The sequence below is a fragment of the Varanus komodoensis genome, unplaced genomic scaffold (assembly GCF_004798865.1).
Source record: "Varanus komodoensis strain SLA01 unplaced genomic scaffold, ASM479886v1 scaffold10, whole genome shotgun sequence".
Classification (NCBI taxonomy): domain Eukaryota; kingdom Metazoa; phylum Chordata; class Lepidosauria; order Squamata; family Varanidae; genus Varanus; species Varanus komodoensis.
In genome coordinates, this window is record NW_025335269.1 from 7,654,288 (window position 1) to 7,680,633 (window position 26,346).

Genomic DNA, 26,346 nt, shown 5'->3' on the forward strand with positions numbered 1-26,346 from the left:
GATGCCTTTTCCATCTCTAGTACAGCCACAGCATCCCATATTGACTTCTTTGTTTGATTAGCTGTGTTTATCTACTGTCTCCAGCTTTCCATGTGTTTGTTGTATTTTTTGCGTATTCTGTTCAGTTTTGAGTCGAACATCACATAGCTGAGTTGTTATCTCCTTAACAGAGTTATCCAATTTGTCCCACCGCTCTTTCTCCTCACTCGACAGACTTTCCAGCCGTGTTGCCATTGCTTCTTGAGATGCTTGCATCGTCTCTTGAGATGCTTGCAAAGCTGTTAAGGCCGTCAGTATCACCAAAGTCGTCATTTGGAGTTCTCTTAAGCTTTTTGCAACATCTTCTGTCTTAGGCTGGTGGATTGCGCTCTGAGTGGCTGAAGAAGGTGCTGAAGGGGAGGGTTATGTTTTCCTCATAATGAATGTTATTCACCAAAAAGACTTGGATAGCACAGCAAAAGAGTAAGATTGAAAGGGAAAAAATAGAAAAGAGATTGAAAGAAGAAAAAAAGAAAAAAGGAAAAGAGCTTGCAATAATTCCAATGGCCACCGGGTGGCAGAAGAGTGCTATTTAAAGAGAAAGTTTCATCGCCACATTCTTCTCTGACTTACTATCTAGTGCGGAATTTATTTTGGCAGTCATCCGATTTTTTTGACTGGGGGGGTCCCAGAAAAAGGAGTACATAGCCAAGAAAAAAATGGCCACTTTTTCAACAAATTATATCTTTCTATAGCTTAATTCCACAGTAATTGTTGTTTTTGTTCTTCGCTCTTGAGGAGGTTATAAAGACACGATTTCAGCTTTTACACAAGCCTTAAATCCTCCCCCCGTACCATTAGAGTACCGCGGGGGGGGGGGGAAACTTCCTCCCCCCCTCAAAGGGACCTTTCTTTCTTTCTTTCTTTCTTTCTTTCTTTCTTTCTTTCTTTCTTCTTGTGCCGATTGGCAACAAATGCAGCTTTTCCAGATAGTCTTATAAAAAGGGATAGAAATGCTCACCCAGAAGTAATCACATAGAGAGAAAAACACCACACAGTATGAAAGTTTCTTGGCAGATATCCAGATACCCTTGGCAACAATCCAATACAGAAGAAAGATCCTTCTATCATTCAATTCCACAACAATTATTTATTTAGTTCTTCATCCTTGGAAAGATTAAAGAAAGAAATCATTTTCTTACTTACAAACAGCTCCGTCTCTCCCCCTCATCTCAGTTGCCGCTTGAAGTTCCGTGGGGGGGGGGGGAGGAATCATCCAAAGGGCTTTCCTTTTTTTTCCTTTGTGCCAATTAACAAGAAAAACAGCTTTCCCATGGGTAATATTGTAAAAAAACAAGAGATAAAAGTGTTTCCCAATAAATCCAACTATTTTTTTCTTGGCTTAATTCCTAATCTAAAAAGGCGGTATGACGAAGACTTGCAGAGGGCTGATTTTCCCTTCTGTGTTGCCTGGATGAAAAATGCCTGATTTTCTCCCAGTAGATGTGGGGTTGCTGCCCCACACCATCTAGGAGATTTCCCAAGCACTTTATCTTTAGCCCCGACAGGGCTTAGACTGGGCTCCCGGCCCACCACCGGACATTTACCAGCGTGATAACGAAGCCTCATTAATCACGTCTGTCTCGTCTCGACGCCATACTGGAAGTTTCAACCTATCCTATCCTTGAACACCCTCACCAATGGGGTCTCAACCACCTCCCATGGAAGCCCATTCCATACCCTCAGGGTCCTAACTGTCAGGAAGACCTTCCTGGCATCCAAACTGAACCTTGGTTCCCTGAGCTTCGCTCTGTTGGAGCATGTCCTGCCCTCCTCTGCAGGGGAGAACAGGTCTCTACCCACCTCTGTGTGACACCACCCCCACATACCTGTATGTTGCCAACAAATCCCTTTTGAGTCTTCTCTTCTCCAGGGTGAAGAGACCCAGTTCCCCCAGGCTCGCCTCATACAGCTTTCCCTGCAAACTGGCCACCAACCTTGTGGCCCTATGCTGCACTGACTCTAACCTGGCTACATCCTTCCTGTAATGAGGGGCCCAAAACTGAGCACAATACCCCAGTTGCGGGTGCACCAGAGTTGTATAGAGTGGTAGTAATACCTCTCTTGATCTAGAAGCCACACTTCTGGCTATGCAACCAAGGGTGGTGTTCACCCTTCTTGACCACCACATCCCACTGCTGACTCATGTTTAGCCTGCAGTCAACCAGTACCCCGAGGTCCCTTTCACAAGCGCTGCTCTCCAGCCACTTGTCCCCTAACCTGTACTTATGACACCCATTCCTATGCCCCAAGAGCATGACTTTGCACTTATCCACATTGAACGCCATCCTGTTGTCTCCTGCCCACTTCCATAGTCTGTCCAGATCCTTTTGGATCTGGAGTACCTGCTCCTCAGTTGTGGCCACTGCCCTGGTTTTAGCATCGTCTGCAAATTTGATCAGCAGACTGTTCAGCCCTTCTTCCATGTCCAAAGATTAAACAGGATCGGCCCCAGGACAGAGCCCTGGAGGACCCCGCTTGTTACTGGCCACCATCCTGATGATTCCTCACTAATGGTTACCCTCTGGCTTTTGGTCAGTCAACCATGCCCTAATCCATCGGACAGTGCATTTGTCTATCCCAACATTCCTCAGTTTCTCAACCAGGGTATCATGGGGCACTTTGTCAAAGGCCTTGCTGAAATCCAGGTAAATCAAATCCACTGCATCCCCTCCATCTAGTTGTTGTATGTGGCTGATCTGGCAGTTCCTATTGTTTCATCATCGCATGGCGCAAGGTGGGTATAAACAGTAGAGTTACTGGGACCACATCCTCCATATGGATAACATCATAGACTTCATCTCACTCAGGCTTGGCGTTCTGTTGGCCATCCATCCCTAAATATGTAGCCATATTAATTATCTGTGTGGAGAACTTTCCCATGCCCTCTTCAGGCGAACTGGGACCTTGTGCCGAAACCATGTTTTCCAATGATGTGGAAGCTACTTCCTCAGTGTCAGAGTCCAAATTGGACATCAGTAGCGATGGCTTGAGCAGATGTGGATGGTAGATCATGGTGCTGTTGAGGCTGGCACTGAGGACAGGATGGTGGATATGGAAAGCCATATGGCAGAATACAATCCCATGAATATCCAGATCCACAATATGGGTATGGAGGGGGCATGAAGTATGGATTCCTTCCATACCAAGGAACCTCAGGCTCAAATGTGTGCACAGAGCACTGTGTCAAACCCAGAGAAGCTGCAGCAGAAGGCAATCAGTACAGATGTGGTGTAGGAGGTCACTGAACTTCCTCTGAAGGATCTTGTATCATGTATACCAGTGACTCAGATGGAGGTGGTGAGTGTACTGGAGAACCATGAATTTCACCCTCCGAAATTGATGTCACCAGAGTTGGTTCCAGTCTGTGAGATTCTGAGGGAATAGACCTTAAAAGTGGAGATGGTCTCTACAATGGTTTGGACCATAAACGTGGGGATGGTCTTGGTGTTGACTGTACTAACTGCAGTTGGATTGGAGCCTCTGTCGTTACCAATGGCACAGCTGATTGCATCTCCAGCCAGTAGGCTGATTCCCTCGGTGTGGTATGAGAGTGTCTCTTCTGCTTTTTCTCCGGCTTGTCTTTACCAGAGTGCTTCTCTTTCCTGGGTTCTTTTGTTTCAAGGTGCTTTCTTTTCTCCTTTGGTTTCTTAGGAGAATGAGACAACTCTGAATGTTTTGGCATAACCTCAGAGCTCTTTGAGGTCAATTGAGCGGCTGTGGTGCGCATGCAGAAGTGCTTCTATTGGAAACAGAGGAATCAGTTGATTTGTCAGAGGCAACCTCCTTCATAGCCACTAGAGTCCTGTCCCAGAGCTCCTTTTTGAGGAGACTTTCATGGTTCTTTTGAGCATGCTTTGTGAAAGCTTGGCAGTGGACACACTTATCCACTCAATGCCCCATGCCAAGACAGAATAAGCAGAGCGAATGGCTGTCCATAGATGGGATTTTTGCTCTGCACTGAGCACACTTTCCAAAAGCAGAACACTGCACCATCAAGAAAGAGGAAGAACAAAGAAAGGGTAAGTTATTGGAAAAGATAGACAGGGGGGTGGTTTATATAATTTTTGTGAGAGAAATTAGAGAGGAGGAAAGGGGAAGGAAAAGGGGAAGGAAAAGGGGAAAGAATTTGAATTGAAGAAGCATGAAAGGAGGAGATAACAAGGGAATTTAACTAGGAGTGAGAGAAAAGGTACCCTTGGAGAACAGATTTGTGAAGAATAATTCAAAGGATATTTGTGAGAGAATAAAGGAATAAGAGAGACCCGAGGTACAGCAGACTGGCAAAGGGGTGGAAACTCCACCTATTTATATGGGGGGAGGGGAGGTGGAGTCCCGGCCAAAACTCTTAATGCTGAGAGAATCTTCTCAAATACAGGCACTGCACAGGTGCAGCACCCATATGAGTGATGCACAGAGACCACAATGAAGAAAGTTGGTTGCTGGGAATGGTGCCCAGTGTGCCCATTCACAGTGCCCCTTCTTCCACATCCTGTGGCCACTCCTGATGGGGAAAGATGCTAGTTGTGCAGCTGGGGGTCCACAAGTATTTGTGGACTTCCTCTTGGCTTGACTTGATTTGTAGGACTGGGCTGAGCACAAGGGAGGGATGGATTCTGAAACAGTTTGTCCCAACTCTAATTATGAGTTATGATATGGCATAACATTGCATGAAATACCTCACTTCTGGTTTTTAAATTGCTAGAATATTCTAACTCAGATTCTCCTTTCATCCCTTAAACACAACAGAAAAGACAGTTATAGCTATAAACATGGACACATTCCGCAGACATCAAAATCTGTTATAAGAAAGTTCTGCATATAATATTTGGAAACTGAATGCCCTGGTTTTGAAGAATGCCACTCCTTCAATTCATTGTATCTCACTTGGGTTTTGGCAAGTAATTCAACGTGGGGCAGAAAGAGTATTCAGAGAGCATTTCTGCTCCAGAACACACACACTGGAGTTTCTTGAAATTACTTTTCTGTAAATGGGTACCTTTACAGAGTTCCTTTCACTTCAAGCTGACAGGCAACTATGCAGCCAGATAATATTCCAGTGGAGTAATTCAACATTGCACTAGATAGTTCTCGTTTCTTCTGCTCAGATTATGCTGAAGTACAGTTCTTTTCAAAGGCAGCATACAGCATGCATACAGTCAACCCAATGACAGGAAGTCAAACTATATCACTTGCTTGTTTATCTTCTACCTGACACTCATTTACTCTTATTTTCTTCTGGCATAAATCTCCCTGTTTGCTTTTGCTGTGCAGGGGTTTACTGAAGTTGATTGTCTGAAAAGGTAGTACTGTATTTTCGTATTGTTTCATGACATTGGTTAAGGTCCTTACCTTTTTCATTTCCAGAATGTATGCCAGGGAAAGGTATTGCCCCTATTTACTTTCACTATCCTACTGACACTGACTGGACATGGAATTTTCACAATAGCCCTCAATAATTATGCTCCATAAGGTTGCTGCCTTATGTCCCGAGGCCTTGATAGCAGACGGTACAGAAAAGTTTAAAATAAATAAATAATATTTAAATGAACACTATTTTTAGGAGCACCCAATTTCTAGGGTTTCAGATTCATACCAATTTTCTCTTCTTCTTCATGCTACAATGAACAAGTAATGTTATTGCTTACAAGTGAAATTCTCCTAATATAAAGGTTTCTTATAGAGGACTTCTTAGTACATTTATCCCTTAGGTATACTTTATTATCCCTTAGGTATTCCTTATTTATCCACAAATTAGCTTTGTCTGTAGAGTGAATACTTCTAAATTAGGTAAAGAGACATTCATTCTAAAGCCAGTACAGGAGGCTATAGCAGGGGCTGTGGACATGGGCAATAAACAGAGAAAAAAGCTCTTGCAAGCCTCCCCAAATTTCTCCTGCTCCACCAAAAAACCTTGAATGCAACCCTCATGCATTCACCAATTACCCATTTTTATATCTCCAGTGTTGCCTGTTGCATACCCCACTGTTTTCACATTGGGGGATAACTATTTCATTATGCAATAAACAGTTAAAGCTTTCCTATTTACTCAGTGAACACCTACTCGTGAGGAAATGATAGACAGGCCTATGAAACCTGAACACTGTATGCAAGCCATATATGCTAGCCTTCCAGGTATTTGAACACTTTTCCTGCAGTTTTTGCAGTTAAGGAAGACTACAAAGGCTAAAGTTCTCAGTGTTTGAGAAAAAATGTTCAGAAGAGTACAGTGACAGTGAACGGTTGATTGCATGGCCATTGCATGAGAAGCTGTGATGATGCTTCCTATGAGGCATGTAAGCATGTGAAAAACTTACGTGATGGTGTCAATCATATCCAATCCCATTTCGACGCAGCAGTGGGCATGATCTGTTTTGGGCTGCGTCAGTCCTGATACACAGTAGTAACAGTCCCCTAGGATTTTTATCCTTCTGCAGTGGTTTTCCTTTAATTAAAAAGAAAAAGAGAGAGTAGGGAAGTAGAAGTTCTACTGTAGTAAGAACTTTTGTACCAATACATCTGAAATTATAATATGCTATGCAACACTATTACCATTGCTATATTTGCTCTTCTACAGTCTTTTGTTTAATGCTTGTCATCAGTTCCTACTAAAACCTGCAACATGATCACAAATGTTTACCTTGAAGTAGGAACACACAAGACTGCAATGTAAGTTTAGACATATGTACCTGCATTTGCATACATCAATCTGTATACGCCATGCCACTCTGTTTCCCTTCTCCTTTGTTGATACTCTTTGGTTGAAATTAAAATTGTAAGCTCCTTGTGGCAGGACATATATGCTTGAGGCCACTGACTCCTGCTTGACTTTTCAGTTTGGAAGTAAATTCCAACCCTACAAGAGCATGGGATTTCTACCAATTTTAAACAATGAACATAGGCGACAAAAAACTAACAGCACAATTCCATTGTGTATAATATACAACTTATTTTATATTGTTAATTTATTGTATATTAGAATGTTTTACATTTTAATTTTATGTTGTGAGCCGCCACGAGGCTTCAGCGAATGGGGCGGCATAGAAATGTTTTAAATAAAATAAAAATAAAATAAATAAATACAACATGAGAATTGACTGGATTTCTGTTAAGGTTTTTCATATAGTAGTTGTATGTTTTGTTTTGTATTCCCAGTGAGTGCTTCCCAGGATCGATTTTCACCATGACATGGCACATTAGCTGCTGGCACATATGGAACATGGTTCCATACAATTTAATGGTTTAAACAGATTCCTGTGCACCAGAAAGATGTGTAAGCCATCTTTTTAGCCAGAATTATCAGCCCTCAAGATGTTGTCTGTGTTGAGCTAAGGCCACCATGTAACTGCCTTCACAAATAGCAGCTTGAGAGTTACAAGTCAGCAATACAGGATCTACCATGCCGCAAGAAAAAGTTGTAAGAACAAATCCCTCACTCATGCCTTATTTTGGTATTATTGATCTGCTTCAAGAACTTCAAAAACTGAAACCAGTAATTGTGGTGCCAGAGCTGGAACTGGTTTTTGTTTGAAGAAGTGCACATTTCCTTGCTGTAACATACAGCTCTTCAAAAATGCACATGGTGAGGCAGTGCAAAGATTCCTTGTTGCCTCAAAGAAAGCCTCCTATATCTAATTTATCTTCCTCCCAATGTGCCTTGCTCTTTTCTTCCTCAGCCACTCTTCCAGGATTTCCATGGATGAGGAGGATAGGGACCTTGTTTGTACTTTGTGCTATATCATAACCTCATTTTCCGCAAGAAAGAATTGTGTTAAAGGGATTTCCTCTCTCCCACAATTTCCAGCAACAAATTAGTCCAGTACAAAGCTGCTACTTACTGGGTTGGGTATGAATGAGATAAGCTCATCAGATTGTCAACAAACAATTAGGCTACTACACAGTTCAAGAGAATCACAGCAGTAAGTTCTCAAGTTTAGGGAGCTTAAATTAGCAAATGTATATTCTTTTCATGAAATAAGTTGCACAAGCACTTCCATAGGAATATCAGAAAGTCTGAAACATTGATGGCCCTTTAAAAGAGAGCAGGATAAACTGTGCCTTAGGACAAGCTTTGTCCTTTGTTAGCTCATAACCACTACTATGAAGTGAGCAAAGAGCTCAGCACAGTCTCCAAGTAACACATGATGTGCATATCATTGCTGCTTCAATGGCTTTTTTCTGAGCTAACACATTCTCATGGTTACAGGAGCATACAAGATGAAAGTGACGATTCAGAGACAATGATGTATAATTGGGAAATTTTCAAATGGCCACAATGTATCAAAAGAAATGGAATTAAATAAGATCTTGGATCAGTAACTGCCAATAACATGTGATTTTAGAGAAAAGAAACATGAGTTTAAGAATGAGGAGGAAGAGACTCAAAGGGACTAAAGAAGCCTCAGTAATCTGCCTTGACCTGGTTTAATATCCAAAATACCCTAATTGCACTGCTATAGAGAAATAGCTAAATCCATATTTTGTCCAACTTTAATGATCAGGATGCTGGGTACACAAATTACTGTTGTGGAAGTTAGCTGGAATTATATCCCATTAAAGACAAAAGGCAGCACTGACATTTGGACATGATTGTAATGTATGCCTGCCTGGATTTACTAAAATCAGTCTCAATGCATTCCCCCATTTATCTTCTCAGAAATAGCTCTGAGTTCAATGGGGCTTACTCACAGGTAAGTAAATAAAGGATTGCAAGTAGAGATGACACTCAGTTTTGTGAAGATGTAAGACCTTGAGATGGAAACTCAGAAAGCTGATAGAAACAGAGAAGCTGAACACCTTTTGATGCCTATTGATTAAGCTACCATGCAATTTTTTTGCCTGTTTGGTATGTCAGGTATTCTGGACAGGAAGGTTTCATTCTTTGACAAATGGAAAACAGCAAGTTGACCATAAGGAAGGGAAATGGGCACACATCCTTTTGGGAAGGTAGAGACAATTGTCTATTCATTCACTGTAAATGACTGAGAAGTGACTCATTTTGTACCAAACAGCTCTAAAGTTGAGATGTCACGCTTACAGTAGGAAGGGTGCAAAGGCTCACTAAATGTGTCTTGGCTCCATGCTCTGACTCATAGCAACAATAAAAGAACAAACATTAGAACACAAATTCTGAGGCAACAGTAGCAAACATGGCATTTCTGAGAAAGATTATTTTAAATATTCCCCAGTTTGAAGGGTCTTGGCCAAAAAGAATGAACTCTGGGAAAAATATTATGCTGATGTGTGCTGTAGTTGTATAGGAGGCCTTACCCATTTGTGAGAGGTAAGATTATACTGGTTTCCATAAGCATAGAGATTCCTTTGTTTAAAATAGTGGATTTGTTTCATTCACTTGGATTTTGGGCTAATGTGTATGTTTATTTAATGTTTTAAGTGCAAGAAAAAGAGTGGGAGGGGAGGGGGAGACAAAAATGAAAAGTAGTTTTAGATGAGACTTTTATTGTGTAATTGCCATGACACATTCACAGCATTTTACAGGGGGACAGATGATTTTGTGTGTACTTTGTAAACACCCCCACCCCATTTCAACCAATATTCTACCGTTTCCTTGCCAGAAAATGAAAATGGCTCAGATGGAAAAGACGGCAGATGGCACAATGCCTTTTCACAATGCTAGGAAATCACCTGGAAAGAACCCAGGGATTAGTATCCCTGGAGCAGACAGCCTAACCCTGATGGAGAGAGACCTGCTGGTCTGATCACTGCTTCTCTACAAATGGCCAGAGGTGGTATCTATACTTTCATTCAGATTTAGCTTGCCTGAGGAACCAATGAAGTCCATTTCATCTTTAGATTCCCAGGTGGAGAAGGAGGGCAGCAAGAGCTCCCCAGAGCTTGCTCCAGCTGAGCTTTCCTTCACCAACCACAGGGTCAGTGCCAATTGCCCTGTGCTAAGGATTTCCAGGAACAGAGCCTAAGGGAGACAGAAGCTGCCTCATCCTCTGCTCCAGCTGGACCACCCTCTTCTGCCCACGGCCTTCTACCCTCAGCTTTATGCATTGTTAAAATTTAATACTCTTCACTGTGATTTTAGTAATGCATGCCAGTGTTTTATTGGCTGCCCTGGAAGGATTTCTATTCTGAAAAAAAGAGGTGTATATAATAAATATATTACACAGCTGTTACCTGGGCCCTGCCCCCTCAGAATAGGCTGAATGGGTACAGATTCCCTGCCAGTCATGTTTCCAGGCCTCAACCCTAGCAATACTGTTGCTGAACAAAAGAATCACAGCAAATATAAGATCTGACAAAGCACATCCTACCAAGCTGCAATGTCAGTTAAGCTATGCCAAGCCAAATATGGCAGGCTATGCAGGCTTGATAAATCTCCTGTTTATGCTGCCTACCTTGAAGTGCAAAACGGAGGTGGGGGGAATGCTGGTCTAGCACTTCTCAGGTCAAAATGTATTTATCTATAATTATTTCATTTAAAATGTTTTATATCTCATTTTCCGTGTAAATTAAATAAAAGGCAGCCTACATCACTATAAAAACAAATGACAGTAAAGCCAATACAACAATATCAGCAGCATCATTAACAATAAAAGTACTGTGAACTAAGACCAGAGGAGCAGCTGCTACAGCTGTTTATGTTCTGCCACAAACACTTTCTAAAATCAGGTAATTATAGCCTGTTGCTAAAATGCATCAGCAAGGAAGATGGCTGAACTCCAGTAAAGTTCCATAATTTAGACACCATGAGCCTACTTGATACAGTACTTCCCTTTGTTGGAAAGGCCATCCAGTCCAAACCTGGGATAAAGATCACCATACAAAGGGAGAACTTTATAGTTCCTTTTAAAGCTGCCTGTCAACAGTGAGCACTGGACAGCATAAGGTACAGGAACAACAGCTATGATGTCTTTCCCATGATGGTAAGATGTATAGTGTTTTTGTCCGAATTATATCAATTATTTCTAAATTTGCTTCTTTACATTTACAATAGCAATCAAATTTTACACCAGCTTATGTCCATTTGGCACTCTCTTCTGAAGTTTCATTTCCTCTTATTTTTGGCAATCAGTAAGCACCATAGTCACTGGCAGTATATCAGATGGTAGGACAACATGAAGCAAAGCCCCAGAAGACAATTTCAGTGAATGGTAAGATTTGCATGAAGCAGGCTTTCCCTGAGATATCTCCACCTGGACCAGCCGTATGGGCTAAGACAGCCCTCCAGTTGTACTGCTGTCTGATGGCTCTCCTCAATGTTAAAGCTGTTGTTTGTTTGAAGGACTGCTTTAAGTCTGCTTTAAAAATACCAAACCATTATAAGGAAGAGCTGGGTTATGAAGCCAACCATCAATACCACAGGAACAGACTGAGCAAGGTACATGAATCACATGGTAACAATTTCCCATGCTATGGTGAGATGAACTGTAGTTCTAATTAAATCATAACAACTGTTTCTATACATGCAAATCAGCATATGCCAATTATTGGTCTCTTTTTTGTGAGCCATGACCACTTTGGCTTTTCACAAGTGGTCATCCCATATGAATTTGTCTTTCTGGGCCACAAGCCATATAAGAAGAATAGGCAAAGGCTGTATCTATGCATGGATCAGAATGAGGTGGAAGACTGAACTAAATCATTTTGACTGATTGTGACTTTACAACTACCATCACTCATGTAAAAGGTCCAGCAAGTAGAAATCTAGCATACTGGGGTATAGGGTCATGCCAGCCACTCTGCCCTCTGCACTACTTCTGTTATTTGCAAGGAGTATCCATCATTTAAAAAATTCAACTCTGCCCAGTAATGCAGCCACAATTGGATCTTTCAGCCAAAGTCCTGGAACCTGCTACCTGGAAAGCACTCAAATGACCATCCAGGGAGCAGCAGGTGACAAGTGCAGAGAAGCAAACTCTACTTTATTCCTGAGGTCATGTTAGAGGCATTTTTGAGTGAATTTAAAGTAGAATGGTACCTTGGCTCACAAACTTAATCCATTCCAGGACTCTGGTTGTGACCCAAATTGGTTGTGAGCCAAGTCAAATTTCCCATAAGGTTCAGTGTAAATAAGGTTAATCCATTCTGTAACTATTTTTTTTTAACCACAAAAATTTGATGCAAAGTGACAAAGAACAACAAATATCGTGGCCATCTCCCCACAACAACACCCCAAGCACAGCCATCTCCCTGCCCCAGCACGACCGCAATCGCACCTGTGTTCCTTGCATGAGCATGACCGTGATCATGGCCATTTACAGGCGATCATCGGTGCGCTTGGGGGGGGGGGAATGGGCGTGATCACGATTGTCACCCAGTGCAGAGTTCATGGCCTGAGGCAAAATTTTTCAGAAATTTCTGTTCGCGACCTGATTTGGTCATGAACTGAGGCGTTCATGAGCTGAGGTTCCACTGTACAAAGCTGCATCAGCTAAGAATATTTTTATTTTTTAGCATCAGGCAAATAATTTTGTTATTGTTCTAACTTCGGGAATGCAGAAGTCATTGTAAGCATGGAATTCTGGTGGTTGGGGAAGAGGAAGAGAAATGTTATTTATGTGCTTCACAATGAAGAAATAGACATGTCAGTCTAAAGGGAAGAGTCATAAGAGCTATGTCTAAAATTACATAGCCACACCAATGATGCCACCAGACTATAGAGTAGGGAAGAATGAAGAGAAGCAGAGCTATCCCATCACTTCTCCTGAGAGACCACCTGTCTTTGACTCTCGTGTCAACAATCCAATCAAGTGGCAGGATAGAGGAAGAAGGTAAGAAGGACCTAACTTTTCCTCAGAAAACTATGCTCTGAAAAAAAAGGCTCAGTTCTAGTTTTCAGTCTTTAGGTTTCTGGACCTTCCCTCGGTTCTTTCAGACAGTAAATTTCTGAGGAAATATTTTTGTCTTCTGTCTCCAAATGCTTATAATTGCATTTCTTCTTTGCAAGCAGGTATGAAGGTGGACTTGGCTGTCTCTAGCTCAGGAAAAGTAGAGAAGTTTTGAAAGAAAGCTATTTTCTTTAGCAAATGAGGGAACACAGTCTACCACTGCAACATCTTCATAATGATCTCTGGTTTGATCAAGTGATCTAAATGACTGTTGGATGAAGGAGGGAACACTTGATGGAACAAAATCTGCAACAATCACATGTGGAGTCTCGCAAAAGCCACTTCTGCAACCATAGGTGCCATGTATCCTAGGAGCCATTGAATGGAAAATGCTAGTGCTCAGTGGTGCTAATATTTCAACTTCTCTGCTAGAATGGCTAGCATCATCATTCAATCTCATGGCAAGAATGCTCATCCCTTGGTAGCGTCCAAGGTAGGCCTGATGTATTGCATTCTCTGAGTGGGGATGAAGGTTGACTCTCTGTAATTCATACAGAAGCCTAAATACTTGAAGAGGCTGCATGCCATGTTGTACTGACCACTATAGTTCTATTCTGAAAGAAACAACCAGAAGCTAGTTGCCCAGGTATGGCTATACACAAGCTCCTTAAAGTCAAAGATGAGTGCAGACCATGGTTATAAACTTGGTAAAAACTCTGGAAGCTGTAGCTAGACCAAAAGTCAGGATGAAAACCTGGTATGCCATGGAACTAAAAGTAAACCAGAAGTAACACTGACTCTTTTGTGCCACTTCAATGTAGAAACAAGAGTCCTCATAATCACTTCATGGGTACAACAAAAAAGTTAACTATGTGGAGCTGCAAGATCACTGGAGACCCCCCCCCCCTCCCCAGTTCTTTTTAGTATTGGGAGTAGAAATTGTCATATAACAATGAGTGCAGAGGAAATTTATTAGGAAATCTTTTTCTGAATACAACACTAGAGAATGACAGTACTGAAGAGCTTAACCCTGCACATTACAGAGGGTAATTGTGTCCAAATATTTGGAAGTTGAAGACTATGGCTGCTGCACCATTTGTAAAGGGTTACTATTTCTTACTAGGACTTTGAAATCATGTTGGCTGCTGTATTTCAGTCCCAAAGGACTGGGCCATGCAAAGGATCTGGTCAGAAAAATGAGTGAGATCATCTGGTAGAGAGGCTTGAGTAGCACTGATGTCTGACAAACTATGCTAAAATAACTCAGTGATGCTGTTATTCAGTATGGAAAAGCATGTGCTACTGGTGATGCTGAAGGTGATTGTAAGAGTCAAAGTTGCCAGTGCTCTAGGTGGTGGCGGCCGGGGATGAGGTGGGATAGACCTTCTGGAGGTGGACACAAAAGAGCAGCTGAAAGAGACAGTTGTTATTATTGCAACTAGGGAAGCGGGGCTGCCTGGTTGATCATATTAACTCCCTCCGTCCCAGTGGTCTTGCCAATCATTCCAATAGTATGTGTGGTGAGAAGGAAGAGACCATGCAGACCATCTGTCCTAATCTAAGAGGGGTCACCAGAAGCAATGTCCACAATGCAACTCCCTGTAGTTACGGCTTATCCATTCTGAGTGTCGAGTACAAGATGCTATTGAATCTGGAGGATATTTTCAGTACTAAACCTTATACATTGGTAAGCACTGACAGACAACAAGTTTTCAATCACAAGGAGGGGCTGGGTCCTGAATCTCACTTTCTGATGCCCAAGTTAGGTGGGCTGTCTTGGAAGCCAGCACAGATGCTAATGCCATTATTATCATTGAATCCAGATACAGAAATGGTGGAGGGTAACAGTACACAACAGAAAGTGAAATTCACTTACAGTCCTTCTTCTTCTTGAGAGAGTCAGAGCCCTTGAGTCCATACCATTTTTGCTAACTTTTGGACCACTGAAACTGTAAGTGAACAGCCAGATGTCAGAGAATCTGCTAGGCATGGAGAGATCTGAAGCCAGTGGCTTAGAGGATGAAGAATGGCTTATAGAAAAAGGCACAAATGGTTGATCTTACAAGCCTCCACAGCTTCCAAGGCATGTTTCCATATAACAGCCTTATGCTGAATTGACCTGTTACAGCATTCCTGTTTTGTGAATGCTTGGCAATGCAGATGGGCCTCTTACTAAGCAGCCCTTCACCAATACTAATTAGGCATAAGGAATGGCTTTCTGTTGGAGTCAGCTTAGTCCCAGTGTTTATATTTACAAGAGGGTACCCTCAAGGCCATAGAGCCCAAAGTAGTCTATATACAAAGACAATAAAGATTCCAAAAATGAAGAAGAAATGAATGGGAAAAATGGCAAGAAGGAGAATAACAGGAAGAAAGACTGAATTAAACCTCAGCTGTTAGAAGAACACCACTCACAGAGGACAATGAAGCTTCCCCAGGGTAATCACAATGGCAGTTGAGGAAGAACTGAGGAAGCAGGTGGGAACCCATTACGGTCATGCATGCTGAGATGATGGAGAAGGGTTCCCACCCCAAAATCTTCAGCTACAGAAGTTTCCTGAATGAGGCTCCATCCATATTTGTGATGCAAAGTGACTGTGAAGAAGAAACAAGGAATTTTTGGCCTAGTACTGCTACAAATGGTCTAATTAACAGTACTTGCCTGAAATGTTTAGATGTGTGCCCTGTACATTAATTCATTTCATGTATTTATATCCTGTCATACTGCTAAAATCCCAAAAGGGCTGACAATAGTAAAACCAAATGATAAAAACTCTTTAGAACAGACTAATAAACTGCAAATAAACAAGAACATAACTGAAAAAATAAATACCAAAATCATAAAGGCATTTAAGTGCCACTTAAAGCTCATGAAAACAGAAAAGATTACAGCAAATGCTCAGTGAACCTGGTCAGAAGGAAATTCCAAAGTTTGAGTGTTACCACAGGAAAGGTTTTTTCTTTGGTAGCCACCTGTTAAACCTCAGGCCTGAAGAGGATCTTCAAATATGGCAGGTTCATTTGAGAGAATGTGATACTTCAGATCTCCTGCTTAAGACTTCAAAGGCTCCATAAATGACTAGTTAATATTTCTGGATCTGCTTTGTCTTGCCTTATTCCTACCTTGAGCCGCTTAATATCATTTTCCCTGTTTGCTTTTCACCCTACTCATTTGTGCTGTGGGAACAGAAATCTTAGGTGAGGTTGTGGCAGGGGTGGGATGAACCATGTGGCAGTTCTACTGACACATCTGATTCTCTGCAGAATCCCTGTGGGTACAGTAGGGGACTTTGTGAAGTCCTCTTCCACACAGAGAGTCCCCACTGCCAAATCCTAAAGCTCTCCCTCCAAGCGGTCAAAAACTATGCTCCTTTATTCTATTACCATCATATTCATGTTATTAATGTGGGGTAAAATGTAGAAAAGAAATCAAATATACATTCTAACCATTGTAAGTTGTGAATTCATCTTACAAGTCAATTAATTTTCATATCTGAAATCATCCTTACTTCCCTGATCCAACTAAGATAATTTTCATTTTGGACAGCCCACTGACAGAAGTAAGGATAATATTTAAGGCATGCTACATTTCTGTGCCATGTAAAATATCTAAGAATGAGACCTTATCCTAAACCAACTGAAGACAATACCCAATTACCTTCAGTTGCAGTTGATTCCACTAAAAATGACTAAACACTAAATACAGGAATCTCTATTTCCCATAGTCAGCTATTTTCTTCAACCATAACTACTTATAGCAGCTTATCTCCAACAATTTCTTTGATTGTGCTTTTGTTTTTCTTTCTGTGTGCAGCTGAATATCAGTTCTGACTAACAATAACATCTCCATGAGAAAAATGCCCTTATTTGTTATGCAAATTAACATTTTGTTTTCTGAATTGTTCTTGCTTATAATTCCCAGAAATCAGATACATAAACAAAATTCAACAAGACGATTGGAATTGTAAATTCAAGGCAGATTTAGTAAGAGCACCTTCTTTTGGGAAAAGAATTGCTGATAATCTCATCACTGAAATTGCACAGGTATAGTAAAAGAACACATTTCTAAGCTTTTTGCAAAATCTCCCTTACCCAAGGAATTATATCATCTGACAGTTCTTGCAGTCTACTAAAAATCATTACAGATACTTCATTCATAGGAACCTAAGAGCAGCCATTCTGGATCAGTCCACAACATTGTTTAGCTTTCTGTGCCAGCAATGGCTAACCAATTTGATTATTTCTAATATTTATAAGAGTTATAATCCAGACACTTTTCAACAGTAGCCCTGTGTACAGCATGTGCCACAGTCTAACCACAATGTACTCAAGGCATGAAAAACTGCTATCAAACTGATTCAGGCACAGTCACAACTGACATCCCAGATATAGTGTGAAAATCCAGGGGCAGCATAAGATCAAAGAAAACACTCCCATGGTACAAACCTGATCTTTCAGAGGATATGCAACCCATTCCAACCCTAAAGTCATGCTTCTTACTGATGAACTGCACTTCCATCTCACCTGGATTTACTCTTAGCATGTTCAGCCTCATCCAGCCCAAACCTAGTTAACAATTAAGAATACTGTCGATTTCTTTGGAGTTCAGCAACTTAGGGAAGTTGAACTCACCTTATTTCAAACCTCCAGGTGACTGCTCACAGCGGTTTCATTAAATGATGTAGAGGATAAGACAGAAACCTGTGCGTGATACCACAAGGCCAATGACCACAGTGCTGAACAGGAATCTCTATAGATATGATACAACAGAAATGAGCGGAACCACTCCCGTACAATGCTCCCAAGACTGAACTCTGCCAAGTGGTCCAGAAGGATACTATAGCTAGTACTATTAAAAGTTGTCAAGATGTCCTATGGAATACCTACAAGCAGCACATGAGTGCAAAAGCAGCCTGTCACGCATCATCCCAGCAAATGGCATTGGAAGGCATGCTGCCTGATACTGGAGGTAATTATGAACAGCACCCATTTTATGAGGCAAGCTTGTTATCCAGCTACTTCATCTAAATCAGATGCAAGAAAGGAAAAAATAACTATATAAATAATTATTTAACAACTCCCAAATAACTATCTAAATGTTGGGAAAGTCACCTATAGTGCAAACTCCTATGTCTTCTCTGAAGGATGCAGCCTCACTTGCTAATTTTCTATCTAACCCTTTTTAAAAATCTGAAGAGGATGGTGTTATTTCTAAAATAAAACTATATAAAACAATGTAAAACATTTCCTAGAAATCCTGCAATATTTGTGTTTCCTTGACTGCTTTACATCAAAATGATATTCAGCTATTAAAAACCAATGAAACATTAGAAATGCTCAAATTGTTCCCATTTACCAGGGATAGGACAAGAAATTTTGGAGGACATTCATTTATAGGGATGCCATAGATCCGTAGCAGATGAGTTGAGAACACATAACAGATCCTGTTTTCTGGTAAATTTTGTTATGTGTCACCAAGACATTTTTGACCTATGGGGGCCCTATGAATGAAAGCCCTTCAAAATGTCCTGCCAATGACAGCCCCGCTTAGTTCTTGTAAATTCAAAGTTACGGTTTCCTCTATGAAGTCCATCCATCTCATATACGGTCATACTTTTCTTCTTCTACCTTTGACTTTCCCTAGCATTATTTATTTATTTGATTGACTGATTTCTATAACACCCATTAACTGAGGCAGTTCTCTGGGTGGTTCACAAATTGTTGTCTTCTCCAGTGAGTCTTACATTCTCATGATGTGTCCTAAGTGGCAGCTTTAGTTATGTCACTTTTGCTTCCAGGGAAACTCTTCCTTGATTTGATATAGGACCACTTGTTTGTCGCTCTGTCAGTTCAGTATATTCAAAGCTCTCCTGCCACACCATGTTCTCAATGCTCTGATATTTTTTTTAATGTCAGTTTCCTTTACTGTCCCACTTTCACCTCCCAAGGATTGTGATTGGGAATAAAATACTTTGGATGACCTTGACCTTGGTTTCCAGTAAAACGTTCTTATACCTAAATCTTTTCTAGTTCCATCATTGCTGCTCTTCCAAATCTCTGTCTTCTTCAAATTTCTTGGCTGCAGTCTCCATTTGAATTGAAGACTGAGCCAATTTCTTCATTGTTGACAGTAAAGTTCTGTAATTCTTCTGCAGTCAGGATATTTGTTTTCTTAATATTTAGCTGCAGTCCAGCTTTTGCACTTTCTTCTTTCACTTTAATCAGGAGTCATTTCAAGCCTTTGCTGTTTTCTGCCAGTAATATAATATCTGAATATCTTAAATAACTGTTTCTTCAACCGATTTTCACTCCTTCCTCTGATTTTAATCCAGTTTTCCTTAAGATATTTTCTGGGTACTGATTGAACATGTAGAAAGATAAAATACATGCTTGTCTGACACCTTTGCCTATGGAAAACCATTCTGTTTCTCCATTTTCTGTCCTAACTGTAGCTTCTTGTCCATGATACAGGTTATACATCAGGATATTCAAGTGCTAAGGCACACACCTATATTTCAGAACTATCCATAGCTTCTTGTGATCCACACAAAGGCTTTTCTATAAAGCATAGTCTGGTCTTTCCTATTTGGTGTACTCCAGTAGCCAACGTATACAGTGCTACCTTGGCTCACAAACTTAATCTGTTCCACGACTCTGGTCACGACCCAAATTGGTCATGAGCCAGGTCAAATTTCCCCATAAGATTTAATGTAAATAAGGTTACTCCGTTTTGTGCCCATTTCTTCTTAATCACAAAAATTTGAAACAAAGTGACAAAGAACAACGAAGTAACAAAGAACAACAAAGATCGTGGCCATCTCCACCCCACCCCCCGAGCACAACCGCGATCACACCTGTCTTCCCTGCATGAGCGCGACTGCAATCATGGCCATCTCCCCCCGCAGCACAACCGCGATCGCGCCCGTCTTCCCTGTACAAGCACAACCGCGATCACGGTCATAGACAGGTGCAATCACAGTCATGCTTGGGCAGGGAAGACGAGTGCGATCGCAGCCATATCCCCCCTCCCCCGAGCACGATCGTGGCCATCTCCTCCCCCCCACCCGAGCATGACTGCAATCGCACCTGCCTCTGCATGAGCACAACCACAGCCATCTCCCCACCTCCCCCCGAGCATGATCACGGCTCTTCTTCATAGGATTCAGCTTTGAAGAAGTTTCTCATCTTTTCGTTTCTCCTGTATAAGAATTCCCTGGGTTACAAAATTCCAGGTTATGAACAACCCATTGCAGGCTGCTATAAACCCTATATGAATATCTCTAGAGAAAAGTTATGCATATCTCTAAGGACCTATGTGATGTATTTGGTGATGTGTCATCAGTGACTGCATAGTTCCCTAGCAATATTGACAGGTCTTTTCTAGAGACAGTCAGGGCTATCACAAGGAAACCATACAATGTGTTTGACAACACATCTCAGTGGTCACATAGTTGCTGCTACAAGGCCATTTGATGAGAAAAAGAAAATGGTTATAAAAACAACCCTTGATGCCTACTTCAAGAAAGCGACTTCAGTGCTACTCCCCTCCCCTCCAGCAGCACAATCAAACCCTGACTCTCCAGATCCAAATCTAACTCCATCAACTTCAGTTAATGTTAGGCTTAAAGTTTCCTCAAGGATGTTCTGTTTTAACAACTGTTTCTGTTATTTGCTTTTTACATTACTGTATACCTCGCCTTCAGTACCTGTGGTTACTTTATTATTGCTGTATTATTATCATCATTAAAATGCTGTATTGTATTTGAGATGTTTAGTGAATATGGAAGTGTTTTATATACATAGAAAGTTAAAATACATACATATACTAAGATAAGCATTTGGCTTACTCATGTGATCTGACTTACATACAAATTCGAACTAAGGACATTCTCAGGAACTGAACTTGTTCTTAACCTGAGGACTATCTGTATATTCTTTTCACCTTCTCTTTATTTTCTCTTGTTCGGATAGTATGTTCCCTTGTTTGTCTTCTAGCATTCTTAATCTAGGTTTGAATTTCTCCTTGATGTCTTGGAACTTTTGGAAGAGGTCTTTCATTTTTCTCCTTTTGTTGCTCTCTTCTGTTTCTTTGAACTGATCATTGTAATAGTTATTTTTATCTCTACATGATAGTCACTGAAAAATTGCATTCAGAATTCTGACTCTATTTCTATCACCTTTGCTTTTGCTTCTTATCCATCCTATCATTTTATCTATTGCAGTTATTTATACATTAAGGCTTAAGATAATATAAACATAATAAAATCACGACAAATATTACTTTTAAAAAAAGATGTCCTTAAGAGATTTCAGGCATACTCTCTACATCAGCCTTTCCCAGCTTGTCATCAATGGCCATGCTTGGGCATGATAGCAGTGTATGCAGTGCAGCACATCTGTACAGACAGATTAGTACTGCCAAGTGGTCATATGTTCACTTTTATAAGTCCCAGACTGGGAGGAGCAAGGAGGGCAGTTGCCTCCCCAGCAGGCAATTTTCACACACAGCAGCTATAACCTTTAAAAAAATTGCCTGTGGGGCAGGGCAGGGGGACTGCATTTTTTCACAAACCACCCTGCGCTGGGGCCTGGCCCCCAGCATTACTTGCCATAGGAATGACCCTTCCTGGAATTTACAGTCTGCAGAAATAATTGGAAGAATTTACCTTTCATGCCATTTCCTTTTGCAGACAAAAAGCTTCAGGCTGAATTCCCAGCAAAACCCCACTGAGTTAAATTTAGCTGGATAATGGAAGTGTGATTGTTGCAATGATACTGAGTACAAATTTCTAAAAAAGAAAGACCTTGCAGAAAAATGGGAAAATAAACAGAAAAGTAAAACAAATGTTATTCCAGTATAGAATATTCCACCACATATAGTCAGGAATCTACCATAACAACTCTGATGTCAGATAGCTGTCTATCTAGCCAAGCATATGCAAGTCTGAACAGTTTGTCTGAGCAGATGAGGAAGTTAATTCCCACATAAAAATGTTATATGGATAAAGCAGAAAACATTCATTTCTGATAACAGAGAAATGAAAAATACTACCAAGAATTTGCAGTATTTTGCCACGCACATATAAAATTCTACCTGCCACCAAAAGAATTAGAGTTCACAGATAAGAGCATAAAATAATAGAACTACCAGATCACAGGAGTGGAAGTTGTTGTTAGTTGCGAAGTCCTGTCCAACCCATCGCGACACCATGGAAAACATTCCTCCATGCCTTCCTGTCCTCCACCATCCCCTGGAGTCCACTTAAGCTCACACCAACTGCTTCAGTGACTCCATCTAGCCACCTCATCCTCTGCCGTCCCCTTCTTCTTTTGCCATCTATTGTTCCCAGCATTAGGCTCTTCTCCAATGAGTCTTTCCTTCTCATTAGGTGGCCAAATTATTTGAGTTTCATCTTCAGTATCTTGCCTTCTAAAGAGCACTCAGGGTTGATTTCCTCTAGGACTGACCTGTTTGACCACCTTGCAGTCCAAGGGACTCGCAGGAGTCTTCTCCAGCACCACAATTCGAAGGCCTCAATTCTTCGGCACTCAGCCTTCCTTATGGTCCAACTTTCACAGCCATGCATTGCAACTGGGAAAACCATAGCCTTGACTATATGCACTTTTGTCGGCAGGGTGATGTCTCTGCTTCTTAGTATGCTGTCTAGATTTGCCATAGCTTTCCTCATCAGGAGCAAACATCTTTTAATTTCTTGGTTGCAGTCCCCTTCTGCGGTGATCTTGGAGCCCAGGAAAATTAAATTTGTTAATACCTCCATTTCTTCCCCATCTATTTGCCAGGAAGTGATAGGACTGGATGCCATGATCTTAGTTTTCTTAATGTTGAGTTTCAAGCCAACATTTGCGCTCTCCTTCTTCATCCACATCAAGAGGTTTTTTAGTTTCTCTTCACTTTCTGCCATTAGAGTGGTATCATCTGCATATCTGAAGTTGTTGATATTTCTCCCAAGCTTCTTCAGGCAGCCATTTTGCTTTCTTGCATTTCTTTTTCTCTGGGATGGTTTTAGTTGCTACCTCTTGTACAATGTTGTGAACCTCCGTCCATAGTTCTTCAGGCATTCTGTCTATCAGATCTAATTCCTTAAATCTATTTGTCACCTCTACTGTATATTCATCAGGGATATGGTTTAGGTCATACCTGAGTGGCCTAGTGCTTTTCCCTACTTTCTTCAGTTTAAGCCTAAATTTTGCAACAAGAAGCTCAGAAGGTAACCATTAGCGGGGAAATCATCGGGATGGTGGCCAGTGACAAACAGGGTCCCCCAGGGCTCTGTCCTGGGGCCAATCCTGTTTAATCTTTTCATTAACAACATGGAAGAAGGGGTGAACAGTCTGCTGATCAAATTCGCAGACGACACTAAAACTGGAGCAGTGGCCACAACTGAGGAGCAGGTTCTCCAGATCCAAAAGGATCTGGACAGACTATGGAAGTGGGCAAGAGACAACAGGATGGCATTCAATGTGGATAAGTGCAAGGTCTTGCACTTGGGGCATAGGAATGAGTGTCATAAGTACAGGTTAGATGACAAGTGGCTGGAGAGCAGCACTTGTGAAAGGGACCTCAGGGTACTGGTTGACTGCAGGCTAAACATGAGTCAGCAGTGTGGTGCGGTGGTCAAGAGGGCGAACGCCACCCTTGGTTGCATAGCCAGAAGTGTGGCTTCTAGATCAAGAGAGGTATTACTACCACTCTTCACGACTCTGGTGCGCCCGCAACTGGAGTACTGTGTTCAGTTTTGGGCCCCTCATTACAGGAAGGATATAGCCTGGTTGGAGTCAGTGCAGCGTAGGGCCACAAGGTTGGTGGCCGGTTTGCAGGGGATGCCATATGAGGCGAGACTGAGGGAACTGGGTCTCTTCAGACTGGAGAAGCGGAGACTCAGAGGGGATATGTTGGCGACATACAGGTATGTGAGGGGATGTCACATGGAGATGGGTAGAGACTTGTTCTCCCCTGCAGAGGAAGGCAGGACACGCTCCAATTGAGCAAAGCTTAGGGAGCCAGGGTTCCATTTGGATGCCAGGAAGCACTTCCTGACAGTCAGGACCCCGAGGGTGTGGAGTGCGCTTCCACGAGAGGTCTTTGAGGCCCCATCAGTGTGGGTGTTCAAGGATAGGCTGGGGGTCCACATGGCAGGCATGTCGTGAGTGGAGCCGGCTGGTGCCGGCGGTCAGACTAGATGGCCCGGGAGACCCTTTCTGACTCGCGCTGTTTCTGTGTTTCTATCTGAGCCACAGTCAGCTCCTGGTCTAGTTTTTACTGACTGGATAGAGCTTCTCCATCTTTGACTGCAGAGCACATAGTCAATCTGATTTCTGTGTTGACCGTCTGGTGATGTCGATGTGTAAAGTCATCTCTTGGGTTGTTGGAAGAGTGTTTGCTATGACCAGCACGTTCTCTTGACAAAATTCTGCCACAGTATTGGACTCTCCTTTCACCACCAGATACATCTGCAACTGTGTCCTTTCAACTTTGACCCAGTCGCTTCATTCTTTTGGGCGCTACTAGTACTAGCCCTGTGCTCTTCCTCAGTAGCATATTGGACACCTTCCGACCTGAGGGGCTCATCTTCCGGTGTCATATCTTTTTGCCTTTTGGTACTGTCCATAGGGTTTTAATGGCAAAGATACTGGAGTGGGTTGCCATTTCCGTCTTCAGTGGATCACGTTTTGTCAGAGCTCTCTGCTATGACCTGTCCATCTTGGGTGGCCCTGCTCGGCATTGCTCATAGCTTCATTGAGCTACGCAAGCCCCTTCGCCATGACAAGGCAGTGATCCATGAAGTGGCGGCAGTGGATACCATTAGAGAATAATTAGTGCTTGCGAGAACAAAAGATTATGTACACAGGCTATGGGCACAAGGATTTAGAACAGGCATTCCTTGAATAAGAAAACAGTCCTTCAACATCTGGAACTGAGACAAAAAGTATTAGAAGAGACAGTGTGCATATCCTTCTTCTGTCAAGAAAAGCTTTTTAGGATGGTTGTAGTGATTTTAAAGGGCAGATCAGTTAGGAAAGGAAGGGTTAAGTAGTCCTTTCCCTGCCATTTCACTTCATATGTTCAGCCTCCTGAGGCTGATTCTTGGGGGAGAGACGAAAGGATGTCAGGGCAAGATACAGCTACATATCCAGTCTATTTTGGACCTGAGAGACTGGAAAGAAGAGGCAAAAACAGGTTGCAGAACAGAAAAAGAAATCACCAGGTGGGAAAGAGTTCTGAGGAAGAGGAATGTAAGAGGGACTAGATCATAATAAATCAGCTGATGGGAAAATATCATAGAACAAAGGGACCAGAAGAACAGCCCTGCAGACTGAAGCAAGTGAATGCTGCCAGATCAGATTTATCTCCCTACCACCTTAATTTCCCCTCCAATATGCTCCCACTACTCCTTTCCTGCTGCCATATCCCCTTCCTTTTCCTACTCCAATGACTATTAGGGACCTGCATTATCCAATTTTCTCCTTGTGTCCTCATCTCAGTCTCTTTCTTCCCCTATAGAATGTACTATCTGCACATGTATGCAACCTCATTTTGGATCTTAAGAACCAGTCTTGTAGAGGATGTAGCTAATTTCCACAAGGAGAATGCAGTTTTTAGGGTTCTTAAGGAAGCTGTGCAGGTCCATCAGTGCATGTTTGCAAATATGTCCCTAATATACATAAATAATTTATTGAGAGAGATGTTTATTTTACCAAGTGATAGCTAAATAACTCCATCATTCCTTTCTGAGGAGAGGCTATGCACAGCACACATCACCATTTTATATTATAATTTCCCCAGAATCTTCATCAGTTACCACTGCATTTAAAATTATGTAATTTTAGGAAAAAATAATGTCTAAATTTACTTTTTTCCTGTTCCCTCCACATCCCATTCACCTTTTATATCTGTTTATTGGATTGTCAGTCCATAGGCAGGTACTATACTTGCATTTAATCTTTGTACTACACTTAGAAAATGTCAATAATAATAATAATAATAATAATAATAGCAGCACCACTATCTCTGCCATAATAAGTCTCTACCCGAAGACTACTGAGTAAACTCAGCAGTCATGGACTAAGAAGGGAGAGCCTCTTATACATCAGTAATTAGTTAAAGAATGAATACACAGTAATTTCTTCCAATAGAGGGTTATAAACAATGGGGTCCCACAGGGATCCATGTTGGGACCAATGCTTTTCAACTGATTCATAAATGATCTGGAATTAGGAGTAAGCAGTGAAGCCGCCAAGTTTACTAATGACACCAAGCTAATCAGGATGGTTTAGATTGGAAAAGTCTGTGGGAGCTCCAAAATTATCTCTGTAGACTGGGAGAGTGAACATCAAAATGGCAAATAGCTTCACTATAAGCAAATCTAAAGCAATGCATGTTGGGCAAGCAATCTTAACCTCATATATCAGCTAATAGGATCATAGTGGTGGAAAGCTCAATAGAAAAAGCTGACCCATTATGCTACTGTGAAAACGGCAAACTTGC

At 41.6% G+C, this 26,346-nt stretch overlaps 1 protein-coding gene across 8 annotated transcripts in view; it reads right to left on the reverse strand.

Moving 5' to 3' along the window:
* Positions 1 to 26,346, reverse strand: part of ADCY1 (adenylate cyclase 1) — a 280,351-nt gene that overhangs the window by 114,912 nt on the left and 139,093 nt on the right. For all 8 annotated transcript variants that reach the window (XR_006416963.1, XR_006416966.1, XR_006416967.1 and 5 more), the window contains exon 5: positions 6,357 to 6,484. Coding sequence is in view for 4 of the 8 variants with exons in the window: in XM_044453723.1 (XP_044309658.1) it covers positions 6,357 to 6,484 (128 nt within the window). In the remaining 4 variants the exon portion in view is untranslated. The remainder of the gene's footprint in view (positions 1 to 6,356; positions 6,485 to 26,346) is intronic.